General features: G+C 34.3%; 1 protein-coding gene across 1 annotated transcript; it reads right to left on the bottom strand.

The window, feature by feature from the left end:
* Positions 1 to 783: 783 nt before the first annotated feature.
* On the bottom strand, positions 784 to 7,271 carry LOC143047924 (basic phospholipase A2 4-like). The gene is made up of 5 exons (XM_076221272.1): positions 7,170 to 7,271; positions 6,746 to 6,825; positions 3,301 to 3,463; positions 2,001 to 2,119; positions 784 to 1,149 (listed from the first exon to the last, which is right to left on the bottom strand). The coding sequence occupies exons 2-5, from the start codon at positions 6,819 to 6,821 to the stop codon at positions 1,031 to 1,033; spliced, it is 477 nt and encodes a 158-aa protein (XP_076077387.1). The 5' UTR covers positions 6,822 to 6,825; positions 7,170 to 7,271; the 3' UTR covers positions 784 to 1,030.
* Positions 7,272 to 14,464: the final 7,193 nt, after the last annotated feature.

The raw sequence follows: 14,464 nt of genomic DNA, 5'->3' as shown, positions 1-14,464 counted from the left end.
AAGTCATAATGGATTGAGGGAAAACAAATTACAAACTTAAACTGAGGGACACGCATAAATTCAAAGAAAAAAAGATCAGAACAACAGAAACTGAGGGGTGCAACAAAAACTAACACCGTCAAAGATAGAAACGAACTATTTGATAACAACTGCCACCTTCCTTTCTTATTATAGAGCATTTTAAGAAAATATTATGGGTTGAACCTGGATTTATGGCTAACCATATCTCCCGCTTATATGGCAATGTTAAAAAAATATTACTAAAATAACAACACAATGTGACAGGAACACAGCACAAACAAACTCAAGAACACTCAGCGCAGAGAAACGCACAATTGAATGATATAATAGTCGTTACACCATGGAAATCACAGAATAACAACGAACATATGTCATTAACGACAGCATAGGACAAAACAAACAGTGATGTATTTTTGTGACGATTCAGTTACTTTCACAATACTTGTGCAAAAATTAAAATCACAAAAATACTGAACGCCGAATAAAAGTCAATCGGAAAGTCCCTAATCACGTCGTATAGCATGCAAATTCACACTAGGCAAAACCGTCATATTCGAGAATAAGTCACTAAGGACAGATATATGCACTCACAGTTACTGACAGCTAGTTTAAAAACCAATAACAACTAATAACATATTCATGCATCTAAAACTAAATTATCAATGAGTACTCATCCAACAACCTTTTTGATGTTTTTTTTTAATACTAGACAAGGCAACAGAAGGCAACACCATCAGACTTGTTTGACAACCCAGAGATACATTTTTTGGTCTAAGATGGGTTTATTTGTGCAAACATTTTGATGTACTTTTGTAAATTTTGTTCCAAATCATATATTTTAGATCCGATCTTTGTATGATTTGTCCCTACCGAAACAAATAAAATATACAAATTTGTCCACCTGACTGAAATATGAATTCAAAAACAAAGCCATAAAAGATAACAAAACAGACAGATTTGTCCTTAGAAATACAACTGGATATTATAATGACACTATGCATGGTTGTCTTTAGTTACACTCAGAACGGTCCATGTGGTAATATGTATTATGATACGGTGCTCTGGACAGACAATGAGCTAGATCGATTTCACATTCACACACAGTACGTTCACAGGTGTTCACTGCATCTGAAAAATAAAGGCAACAGTAGTATACCGCTGTTCAAAATCCATTAATCGATAGAGAAAAACAAATCCGGGTTACAAACTAAAACTGAGGGAAACGTATCAAATATAAGCTTAAGAGAACTACGACACAACAGAGACATAACACAGAAATGAAACACAGAAATGTAACACACACAGAACGAACTATAATGTAACAATGGCCATTTTCCTGACTTGGTACAAGACATTTTATGAAAAAATATATACAACAAAATGTAACCTATTACTGGTAAATTGCTAAGTCAAGGATTTCGTTACCACAAATTACTTAAAACATTTACTAAATGATTTCATTAGAGCTTTCGTTTGGATTTTTGGCTGTACCTGAAAATAATTTATTTCAAACGGGGTAGCTTATCCATTTTTTTCGGCGATGTTGTTTACCGAGCTGGTATCCGGGCACACTCATCGATCTTTTAAATAAACTTTTCTAAAAGGTTACTAATTCAACACTGTAACAATATCTTTACTACAGGCTGAGATGAAACGATATTTTACGATAATTTTTATAGAGTTTAGCTAACCAATACGTAGTGAGAACCATCAAACGTTCAGTAGATGATTTAAGCTGTGATTGTCTTATGATTATTTACGTTAAGACTCTCTGTAGAACGTACGGTCTGAATGTAGTTGATTATATAATGTCATTCTTTGGGACATACGTGTAGTATTTACATCTTACCACTACCAAATTGGTTGCTTGCCTTGTGAGCCAGTACGGACACAAAACGCTTTGCAAGTACTTGATTTTCGTTAATCCTAGAAATGGGCCTTAGTGAACGTTTAATCGAAGACTAGTAAAATGTGTATACCTGTACAGCGACACTGTCTCGTGTTATCATCACATGTATATCCTATCGAAACTATCTGTGGAAACAGGTAACAACTTTCCACGGCCCTTCCGTAGCAATTATCATGTTTTCGGCAACATCTACAAAAAATAACTTTTTTTATATTCCTATATTCTTATAAGAGCACTAAATTTGACCAACACCATGAGGAATGAGATCCATGTATGAACATTTTTACTTGATGTTTGTTTTGTTGACCTACAGTGTTGCTTCGTAATGAAATTTCCCAAAGTTATAAAAAGTTCTCTTTTTTTTTTTGGGGGGGGGGGGGGGGGATGTGTAAATGAAGTGTGTGGTCCACACAATGGCATGGAAGGCAACATTTAAATTAAATGTAAAAAGAGGCAGTCAAAAATTGTATCTGAAATCACACAAAACTTTTATTTTGTCAGAAGTCTGTTATATTTTGGAATGCCATTCGCGTGCTATTTTATTTATGTTTTGTGCTTTTTTTGTTGTTTGCGTTTTTTTTTTATATTTTCAGCAGTTTTTATGTTTTGTGTTTCCTTTGCGTATAACCAAAATACCGGTTGTCTCATTGGTGTATAACCAAATTAGTTTTCTCCTTGGTGTATAATGAAAATATCAGTTGTCTCATTGGCGTATAACCAACATATCAGTTTTCTTCTTGGTGTATAACGACATATAGGTTTTTATCTACGTGTATAACCACTTATATCAGTGTTCCATATTCTGTTTTCAGTCACATATGTCACTGATATTGAAATTGCGTTCCTAGTTATCCCCCGCGTAAGGGGACGTGGAAATACAGGGCGTCCGTCCGTCCGTCCGTCCTTCATAGCGCTCTCACATGTACAATTCTGGTCAGATTTTTATAAATCTTGTATTAATAGGGTAATATCAGCAATATCTCTGACAAGTTTGCCCGATCGACTTTTTTTTTAAAGACTAATGCCCTTGGAAATATTAATTTTTTGGAAAATGGCCACCAAAAAAGTGTTCTATTTAGTTATTGCCCTAAAAAAATTAGTAACGCGGGGGACATTGGAACTCTGTTCTTTTTATTTAATTAAATATTTCGAAGTATGACATAATATAATTCAGAACATAGAAGTACATAAAACACTTAACACGACCGCCAAGGAATAGCACAGTAGCGTTAAACACTAAACTAGCGTTCGAACTTTTGTCGATTACATATAATTATGCTTATTAATAATCAATTCTGTTTCTGTGTTATGGTCATTTATTCATTGTAAACACTTACTAACCTTTTCAATTGTCAAGATATAGTACTTACGCATCAGCATAATCCCGTGGTTTGCCAACAGCTTGTCCATAACCACAATAGCAGCCATAGTCGTTATAATCAGTACATGTCCGGTTTGTGTAATAGTTGATCAGCGTACATAACTGGAAGATAGTTCTCTTCTGGCGAACAGACCGTGAGTCAACATTTGTGACTGAAATTTACAATTTCAATATTATTATATCTATGCAAAGGGGTATAGCTCGTACTGATAGATGCCACATGTAGAGAAGATTCTGCTATTAAACCCTCCCGGGGCACTGCCACGAGATGATCCCCTCGATTTTTGGTGGGTTCCGTGTTGTTTTTGTCTTTTATTTTCTATGTTGCACAAAATTATTTCTGAATTTACAGTAATATAATGTGCGGGAAGTTATTGCGGTGTCATCTCTTCTACCCGAAAAAAAAAAATATATATATATATATTCATGTACGCATTCTGGGACTTGGGACAATGGTGTAACAGTGCAACATAAGAAAATAGTTGACAAGGGCTTTAAGCAGAAAAAACACATAAAACAACAACACGTGGCAGGGTATTTATACATCCCCACAATTTAAAAAAAGAACACAAAGTATAGATCTATAGCACTCGCAGTTACAGACAGTTAGTTCAATGCCAATATCAGCAAATAAAAAAATAATCTTGCATCTAATATAAGAATAAGTAGATATAGTATGATTGCCAATGAGATAACTATCCTCCCAAATTCATATGAAGTTGGTGTTAATAACAATTAACACATAGGCATCCGTACGGGATTATATGTATTAAAGGTTATCTTCTGTAAAATATATGTCGGCTATAAATTTAAGTTTGAAATAAGCAGGATTAATCCGTCTAATCAAATCAGAGTTCAATTTGATAACAGTGATAAATATAGTTATAAGGAAAGTTCTAATCAGCATATCAAAAACGAAAAAAACTTACTAAAGTTGGAATAACGATAAAGATGAAAGAAGTGACGCATTAATTACGAAAATGGAATCCAATATAAATTTTATTTTAGATAATTGTAAAACTCGGCTAGAAAGGCTCCATATATATATAAACATTGTTTACATAGAACTATTCTCATTCATCAACATAACAGGTACAACGATTCATATTGCTATAGAAAACATAAAAAAAAAAAAAAAAAAAATTCAAAATCAAAATCAAAAGCTCAATCACTTAAAACGAATTGAAAACAAATGCTATATTCCTGACTTGGTATACAGGCAGTGTTGAGGTATCAATTAATATTCATTCCAAATCCATAACAATTACTATGAAATATCTCTATCTCTGAAAGTTTTACTGCATCTGGCAAATTTTGAGATGCTGACACTTTTACAGTGTTATCATCACCAATTGTTCGTTTTTTTTTTCTTTTTGGAACAAGGGCAAATATACAATAACTAGTTTATATTACTTCGTAATAAGAAGTAGTCGTCTCATATCTTCGATGCTGACTCCACTCAGATATGAAAAGAAGTCTTTACGTCTAACACGTACACCGAGATGTCATTGAATGCATCTGAACCATACTATCATGGTGTAATTAAGATAAACGCAATCGGACTAACACCCTCATCTAATAGATAAAAAATGATCATGCATTCAAGATATGGACATTATTTATCAGTAAAACTCAGGGTTCATATGAACTACTGACACAGATTTCATTAATAAAGGTTATTGACCTTTGTTTCTATTAAATTAGTGTATTTGTGATTAGCGTCCAAAAACTATAACATTTGTGCAACTGCATATGCACCCAACTAGTCTTTCATTTTTCTTAAAAAGCTTTCGGTCTATTCCTTTCCCTTATTTTTTTTTTTTTGGTTTTTTGGTTTTTTAAATAAAAGGTTAGCCTTTACCGTTACACTGACTTCTTTTGTATTAGAAATTCTTTCAAGAAAAAAGATATCAGACTGGTGACCTTGCTATATCTTAGTACCATAAAAATAATTATCACAGATGATGAAAACATTCTTCAATGCTCATATATAAGTCATGTGTAAGGAACATATTTCAATTAAACAATTGATGACATCGTATATATTGTTAGCCTTCGGTATGTTTGTTCAATCATTTCTCCAGTCCGTACATATCTGGTGTATTATCTAACAAATGTTTGAACTTAAGGATTGTTATAATGTTAACTGCTTTTTGACAGCACATAACCTTGATAGGTCTTTCCTGTGGTATTCTGACGCATACATTCTGCACACGGCCCTTCCGTTTTTTAACCACTAATTCACCAGAACTCGCGGTCATCCGCATTTCAGTACTTCAGTTTACTATGTTTCTCAGTATGATTTGGCTATGAAGAAAATGAGATGTGGGTACATGTGAGAAAGCAACCAAGAAATACACACAAACAATTAGCGCGGTCTTTGACGGTAACCATAATTGTCATGATAGTCTCAATTTAACGTTGCAATAAAGAAAATAAAGGTTAACATAAATGTACTATGAAGAGATTTTAATTATTTCATTTATTTTTAATTTTTGTTTGTTTCGGTTAATAATCGGGTTTTTCCGCTTTCGACTCCGGTCTTAACTTGATTATAATAACTCAAGCTAGGTTAATATTTGATGTTTTCAATTCAAACGAGAAAACTAATGGCCTTATTTATATAAAAAAAATGAACGAAAAACAAATATGCAACACATAAACAAACGACAACCACTGAATTACCGGCTCCTGACTTGGGACAGGCACATACCTAAATAATGTGGCGGGGTTAAACATGTTAGCGGGATCCCAACACTCCCCCTAACCTGGGACAGTGGTATAACAGTACAACATAAGAACGAACTATAAAAATCAGTTGAAAAAGGCTTAACTCATCAGATGTACAAACATACAAGTGGACGTGGCCGGGAACTTATACATCCCGACACAAAAATACACAAAAACAGATCTGGGAGTACTCGCAGTTATCTGACAGCTAGCTCAAAGCCACTAAAAACTAATAAAAAATCATGCATCTAAGACTAAACTATCAATCCGTACACATCCAACATCCAATGGATTTAGTGTAAAGACGTCATAAACAGCCAGAGAAATCAAAGCCAATTACAATTAATGATACATCATGTTTCCCCAGTATCAATCAGTGTACTCATCCAACGGATTTAGTGTGAAGATGTCATAAACAGTTCAAGAAATACATGACCTTCTGGTATAGGTATAAATGATAGGACCACACGTTTTGATAAAGTTCTGAAATTTGTACAATGTCAAATATCGATGTTAGTAATAGGACCCCACGTTTTTTTAAACTAGAGAAATGCATTTCAAAATAAAAAAAAATAATGTATGTGCCGATAAAAACAATATTTAAAAATGTCATTACGTGTTAAATTAAAATCCTGAAAGTGTTTATCAAATGTGTATGATATATATTGGAAGATCGAAAATGTGTTCGAGATAATTAAACTTACCAAGGTTACTGCATACAATTATTACAAATAAAAGAGATGCTGATGAGACATTTATCATTTTCCCACTAATCCTCATCTTTCTGTGAAAATAAATAAATATATAATTTGCAATTAGCAAATGCAATTAGGATAAAAAAAAGCATGAAACATGAAAATGTTCTAGCAAATAGTCTTCATTAATTAAATTTCTTTTTATATGGCACAAAAAGTGTAAAGATAAATTGCTTTTTCTCCTTTTCATTGAAAAATACATATCAGTAGACAACTGGGAATTACTCATTGTTGCAGGCCGCTCGGTGGCTCATAGTTGTTAATTTCTGTGTTATTGGGTCTCTTGTGCATGGAGAGTTGTCTACTTGGCAAATCATTTCATTACATTTAGAAAATAAAATAAAAGAAATGAAAATGAAATATACAGACTTACCACAGTGAATCTCCTCACACGTTTATGAATGAAAATAGGAAAATAAAAAAGACCGTTATCTCGCTGGACTTTAGTCAACCCTGTAGACGTCTGGATGTTTGATAGTCAATAACTCAACTTTAACGCAATCGATAAATAAATAAACAAACTAACAAACAAATAGATACTAGTAAACAAATAAATAAGGTATATTTTTACAACTATTGGTGGCTTGAGGCTGTTTTCTGCTCTTTGGTCGGGTTGTTCTCCTTCTCTGTGTCCACTCCATAATCTACATAATACATTGTTACAAGATGCTAAAACTTTTTATTAACGTATTTAACACTATGAGGAATTGTTTGTTTACGAATAATCGCATCCCTATGGAACTAAATTTGGTCTTCTTTTAGTCTTTAGTTTTCTATGTATTGTTTTGTAGACTCTTGTTTGTGTATTCCCCCAATTTTTTGTGGGGTTCGTTTTGCTTAAGTCTTTAGTTTTCTATGTGGTGTCATGTGTACTATTAGTATTATTTGTCTGTTTGTCTTTTTCTTTTTTAGCCATAACGTTGTCAGTTCGATCTATGAGTTTGACTGTCCTTCTGGTATCTTTCGCCCCTCTTTAAGTCTTCGTATTGTCTTTTTATGGTTATTTATTGTCCTTTTCGTATTTTCTGCCTCTTTAGCTAAATTTATATCTAATAAGAACTAGTTTAGTTTATACAGATTTATTTATAGTGGATTGGGAAGCAAGTTTTGCAACTTATATTAATCCCTTTTCACTTTGCGGGTGCGAGTGCTGCCTTGTAGTGGCATTAGCCTGCTCTTTATCGAAATCTACAAGGGTGTCTTTAACATGCAAGAGATATGGATCTCTCTTAACACGGGTCAGCCATTTATCGTCCGCTTCCGACGGACTATCATCGTTTCCTCAAGACCATATCGCAATGGTGTCAAGAGGGAGCCGAAAATTAAGTCTCTGAAATTTTCCTCCAGGAACAGGAATCGAACCAGGAACCTTTGTGTTAGTAGTCCGATGCACTAACCACTACGCCACGGCTCTCTCTAGTGTCAAGCTATCCAGAAATTTTCATCTTGCAGTCCTCTTTATAAAAAGCTATCCTGCAATTCGTCATCCTGCAATTGTGTTTGGAAAACTCTTTGAGCGACAATTTTATTTATCTTTAAAAACATAGTTTTTGACTTTTTTGTTAAAAAACAAGATTTATTATATAGTTTTGTATATCAGATTAACAAAATTTTACTTTTAATTAGTTTGCAGATTTCTATATTTATGGTTTTGTAATTAGCATTTACAATTAAAAAAATGATGATGACGATTCAAATAAAAAATTATCTGTTAAGTCCAGGATGTGATTCGTATAAACGCATGGTTAATCCACATTTGCAATTTTTAAAACTCATATGAACGACTAAAAATATAGAATTCTGATGTAAAATATTTTTTTTATGGTATTCCAACATTACAACTTCTATTTGAAACTGTGTGACCCATTTTCCGACCCATCGCCTCGGCAGCTCTGAATTACATGGGGTTGTAGAAGCAGCCCTAATAAATAGGTATCGGTAGTACTAAAACAGGATGGTAAAGAATTTATAGGGTAAGCATTCCTAAAGGCCAAAAACTTCGTCCGTAACACTGGGGAAACAATAAAATTTGATAAATACACATTAGGGTCTCCCACTTTCCCACCCATTGCCCGGTGGTTCTATATGGCTTGGTATCATTGTCACTGCTCAAATAAATAGTTATTAGAGAGTACGACAACGAGAGGGCAAATAATTACAGAGGAAAACATTCATAAAGGCAGAAAATTGCGACCGAAACGTAGAAATAAAGCCAATTTCGATAAAATATGCCTTGGGGTAACCACTTACCAACCCATTGTCTCGGTAGATCTTTATGGCTAGAGATTAAAGACGCTGTCCTAATGAATAGCTATTGGATAGTACTCAAACGGGATGGTAAAAAATTTTGGGATAAATTCGCTTCATGTAAGACATTCTCGAGCTGGTGCGACGTGATCTCGTTACCTATTGCTGCATTATGGAAAACTATTAAAATATGTCGCTGTCCCTTTCTATAAGACAAGCCATTGATAGCCATCATTAAAAATTAATTTTCAATAACTGCACAACAGAGTTAAACCAACAGTTGTTTTTTTATATTCTTCAGTTGAGAATCTTGTTCTTTAAAAGACTGTTTTATATACGGTTTGCAGGACTGTAAGGCCATCTGTGTATAAATTTCCATAAGATATGGCGAATTATCCAAATTGAATGCTGTAACTAAATAGCTAGTGTCTTCATTGTATAACCTTATTGTGTCTTCACTAAGGTGGTTTCCAAAGATCAGTCATTTCCTTTTGTTCCTGTTTGTTTTGACCAGTATTCAAATTATCATTTTATTTGTCTTTATGTCTGGATATGAACTACTATTTTCCTCGTAACCTTGCTTCTTATTTTCGGGAAACATCTTTGTCTTATGACATTATTTGATGTCTGTTTTGAAATGAGAGGATAATCTTCTTCGGTTTACTCTGATACTTTCCGAAAATAGCCTTATTATGTGTTGTCTTGTCCAGTTTTTCTTCAACTAGTACTGATCAGAGGCTTTTTAAGTGGTTGACGCATGATTTTTTCGTAGACCTCCGACTGTTTATGACGTCTTTACACTTAATCCATTGAATGTTGGATGTGTACTGATTGACAATTTAGTCTTAGATGCATGATTTTTTATAAGTTGATAGTGACTTTGAACTAGCTGTCAGTAACTGCAAGTACTCTCAGATCTGTAACTAGTGTCTTTTTGTTGTTGGGATGTACAAGTACCCGTCCACGTTCACTTGTATTTGTATCCATCTGATGAGCCTCTTTCTACTGATTTTTATAGTTCGTTCTTATGTTGGACTGTTATACTACTGTCCCAGGTTAGGGGAGGGTTGGGATCCCGCTAACACGTTTAACCCCGCCATATTCTGTATTGATGTGCCTGTAATGCAGTGGTTTTTGTTTGTTAATGTGTTACATATTTGTTTTTCGTATTTTTTTTGTACATAAATTAGGCGTTTAGTTTTCTCGTTTGAATTGCTTTACATTGAAATTTTGGGGCCATTTGTAGGTGACTATGCGGTATGTGCTTTGCTCATTGTTGAAGGCGATACGGTGACCTATAGCTGTTAATTTCTGTGTCATTTTAGTCTCTTGTGGTGAATTGTCTCATTGACAATCATACCACATCTTTTTTTTTATATTTAGGCTACCTAGCTTTTAAATTGTCTCGGTATGGTTTTTAATTCCTGGGAAAATGCATCTATCCTATTGATGTTCTTTCCAGATAAAGATACGTCTTTTAAAACACGCCGAACCATTGTTCTGCTGTGTAGTACTAGTGGCATTTGTTTTTTTTTATTGTACTGTATCGTTTGGCAAGCATTCTTTACTAATCTTCTGCTAATGTCATATTAAGACATTATACCAAATGGGAAATGCAGAGATGAAGTTCTGAATTAGTTTGTCGGCAAGCGATTCCGATTGTCTCTGATGTTTTTCAGATACCTTTTCTTCTTCATTCAGATCTTTAAACACCTCTTTTCTTATAGAGTTTTTGTGGCTGTTAAAAGATTATCTACATTTACCAAACTAAGAAGATACATGCCGTATTCAAAATTTGACTGGTATGTCCTTTTGCACAGAGATTTGAAGTCCTCCATCATGTGCACCAAGCATACCTGAGGTATCGCTTTCTTCTCATCATCCCCCTCCTCTTCCGTTTCCACACAGTAACTGCCAAACTCTTGTCGTAAAGTCGCCCATTGTTTCCAAAGTTCTTATAAGACACACTAGTTATCTATTAGAAATGATAACAGATGGAAAAGATGTATTGTAATGACCGAATATTTTTTGTTGTTAAGTCTGAATTTACCTAAACCAGCTATGTATTTGCAGAGTGTCATGACTTGAGCTGATCATGGCCGACACATGGATTGGTGGTTCTCCTTTGACAGGATTAGCAACAGTGAGTTCATAATACAGAAACTTCTTCTCTTTCCTTTCGAATGACAAATCCAGTAGCATCCCAGGACACAGTGCTTCTCTTGGCCAGTTCGTGCCAAAAACGAACACCTGTTTCATTCCTGTACATGACTTATATGGTAGGATGGAGATATGTTGGATAAATTCTTTCACTGTATTATTACTATAGCTTTTAACCTCGTCATCGTCCAAGGTGTCTTTTTTGTGTGGCCTCTGCTCATCAAAATCTGTCTGCCAAAGATGCATTAAAATAATAAAATGTTGTATCAGCATATATATCATCATTATATAACAAAAGTTAAAAGATAATCTAAATGTGATGTTATTTCCTTGCTCTATTTTGTCATGGAGACTGAAATTATATCATATATCAATAAAATTTCATCTTCTCACTGCTGGACTCACCATGGGCAAAAATGACGAGTCCCTGGACTCGCCTTCAAAAATCCTTTTTCGCGCCTGTCTCAATTCAGGAGCCTCTGGTGTTTGTTAGTCATCCATGTTATATCATAAATAAATTTTAAGAATACGGATAGTAGAATGTACCAGCTTTGTAATGCTATAGATATGGTTAAATGGATCTCTGAAATAGATCATAAAAATAAGATGAATTTCGAAAAAGTCAGCCCTAACGATCCTCTACATATGTCTAGAGGAGGGTGTACTTCAATACTTAATTTATAGGGGTTCTATTGTTTTGTTACCTCACCCTGTTTTAGATTTAAAAAATATATACCTTTTCAAATATTGCGTATGAAAAAAGTAACCTTTTCCCATATTGATTTGGTTTCATGTGGTTTTATGTAAAAGTTGAATACTTAAGTGTCAAAAGAGAAAATTTGGTTGATAAAGAGAAAACACCAAACAAGTTGATGGTCAAAGAAGTTATGGGAACTTTATTGTCCCTATCATATATATCTGATAGTTTTCTTAACTTTTCACTTATTTTGAGCTTAACAAGGCGACCTATTCCAGAGGCACGTCATATCACCTTGTAAATAGAAGTGCCCCCCCCCCCCCCCAAATCATCCAACCCCAACCCCTACCTGAAACATAAGTACTTTAACGGAAGTACACCGATATTTAAAAACACCGGCCTTTAATGCATGTGTCTGCATCTATTTGTTTTAGATAATTAATATCAAGATTTTGTAGCGCTTAATAGGTGTTCTTGTCGTTATATTATTCTTCTTGTCGCTGATAAGTGAGACCACTCCCAACACTAGATGCACAATCTGTATATATCAGCAATACCCGGTGTTTTGTTTCGTTTGTTGATGTTACAATATTGCTTTTTCCCTTAACATTTACTTTGGAGTTTGTTACTTTTTACAATTTGCGTCTTAAATTGCCTTTCTATTACAACATATTTAAAATTTAATCTTGTAAAATTGAAAACAAAATGGCGTTGCCATGGGCACGGATGTGTTGCTAGTGAGAATTAACAGTGAATTTGTCAAAAAATGTGCATTTTATTATGTAATATTTAAAAAGTGTACAAGTGTAAAGTTCACTACATAATAAACAGGTTTAATTTCAAATATAGATAGAATTAAGCTGTAAATTAATCATATTTAATGAGTTTAACTCCGCCATTATATTGGTTGCTAGGCAACAGAATAAACGAGTTATACGCAAAATGCAATTATTTTCAGAAGGTCTATTGTATACAGTTACAACATGACAAACAAATTAAATGAAATTTGGAGGTGGGACAAAAATGGCCCTTATATATAGCCCCTAGTCCTTTGCCTTTATTCCCCAAGTTTTCGGTCTTTAAGAATGCATACCCCAAAAGTTCTTTACCCTCCCGTTTAAGTACTATCCTATAGCTTTAAATTGTACATTTTTAAAGTAAAATGAGATTTTATTAAATAAATACGTACCATCATAAATTCTGAGTACATCCATCTGCGCAAGTCTGACAGGCGGAAAACCCCAAATAAAAATATCATCCAATGAGAAGAGGGATGACCAAGCAGTGCCCGTATAACCATGCCTTTATAATATCCATTTAATTTCCTAACGTAAGCAAGGATCCATAGGAAAAAACCAGGGGATGAAGGGGAGGTTGGGAGGGACCTTTAATTTATGATGGTAAGTATTTATTTAATAAAATCTCATTTTACTTTAAAAATGTACAATTTTAAGGTATAGGATAGTACTTAAACGGGAGGGTAAAGAACTTTTGGGGTATGCATTCTTAAATTCTGAGTAAAATATAGAATCTAACACAAAGCTGAATTCCCGGAACCAGAAGATGCAGGAGGAAAAACAACTCTTTGTGCGGAAACTAAAGGTCCTAAGGAGTACAAACTCTGAGCTTGAGTAGCTGAAGACTGCAGATAGAATTTTCAGTTCTCCAGAAAACTGCAGATAAGACTTCCTCTAAAGAAGCATTATTAAACATGGCCCAGGAGGTAGAAATAGCTCTAACATCATGGGCTTTAACATGCATACTATTCAGAAGTTCTTCATTAGAAAAACTGTAAGCTAATTGAATAGTTTTACAGATCCAAGTTGAAATGGTTTTAGCAGACAAATCTTGTTTTCCTTTGTAGGAATAGGAATAAATAACCTGGAATTTGAGGAAGTGTGGCGACTTCGAGTTCTCTGAAGATATCAAAGTTAAGACTCGGATAGGACAGACTACTTTAGAACTTGAATCGTCAGGAAGGGCTGGAATCACTATCGGTTCTGAACCTCTACCCGGAATTTGATTTTTGGCTAAAAAAGCTGGATCCATTAATAGGGTAACAAATGACTTATCCCTGTTCAAACGAAGGCAGTAATCAGCAGCAGAAAAAGCATGAATTTCACTTCGTCTTCTACCAGAGACCAAGGCAAGAAGGAAACAACACTTATACGATAAAAACTTGATTTCAACCTTTTCAGCAGGTTCAAAAGGATAGGTTTTTAAGGCTGATAAAACAAAACTCAAATTCTAAGACGGGATTAAAACTCTCTGTCTAGGGCGTTCAAGAGTGAAATTCTTAACTAAAAGAGAAATGAATTCATTATTACCAAAGTCTGGACCTCCAGACAGTTGAATCGTCCTAGAAATAGCTAATCTATAGCCTTTAATAGTAGAGGGAGATAATCCTTTCTCTTCAAAAAGGTGGATCAGAAAGTCTGCTAGTTGTTATACAGAAATTTGGAAAGGATCAATTTCCTTTTCACTACACCAACTACCGAAGATAGTCCACTTGGCATCATAAATGATGTTAGTGGAATCTCTAATTGCTCTGGAGAGATGTCTGG

The sequence above is a fragment of the Mytilus galloprovincialis genome, chromosome 10 (assembly GCF_965363235.1).
Source record: "Mytilus galloprovincialis chromosome 10, xbMytGall1.hap1.1, whole genome shotgun sequence".
Classification (NCBI taxonomy): domain Eukaryota; kingdom Metazoa; phylum Mollusca; class Bivalvia; order Mytilida; family Mytilidae; genus Mytilus; species Mytilus galloprovincialis.
Note: the sequence above shows the minus strand (reverse complement) of the source record. Positions and strands in the feature narration are given on the sequence as shown.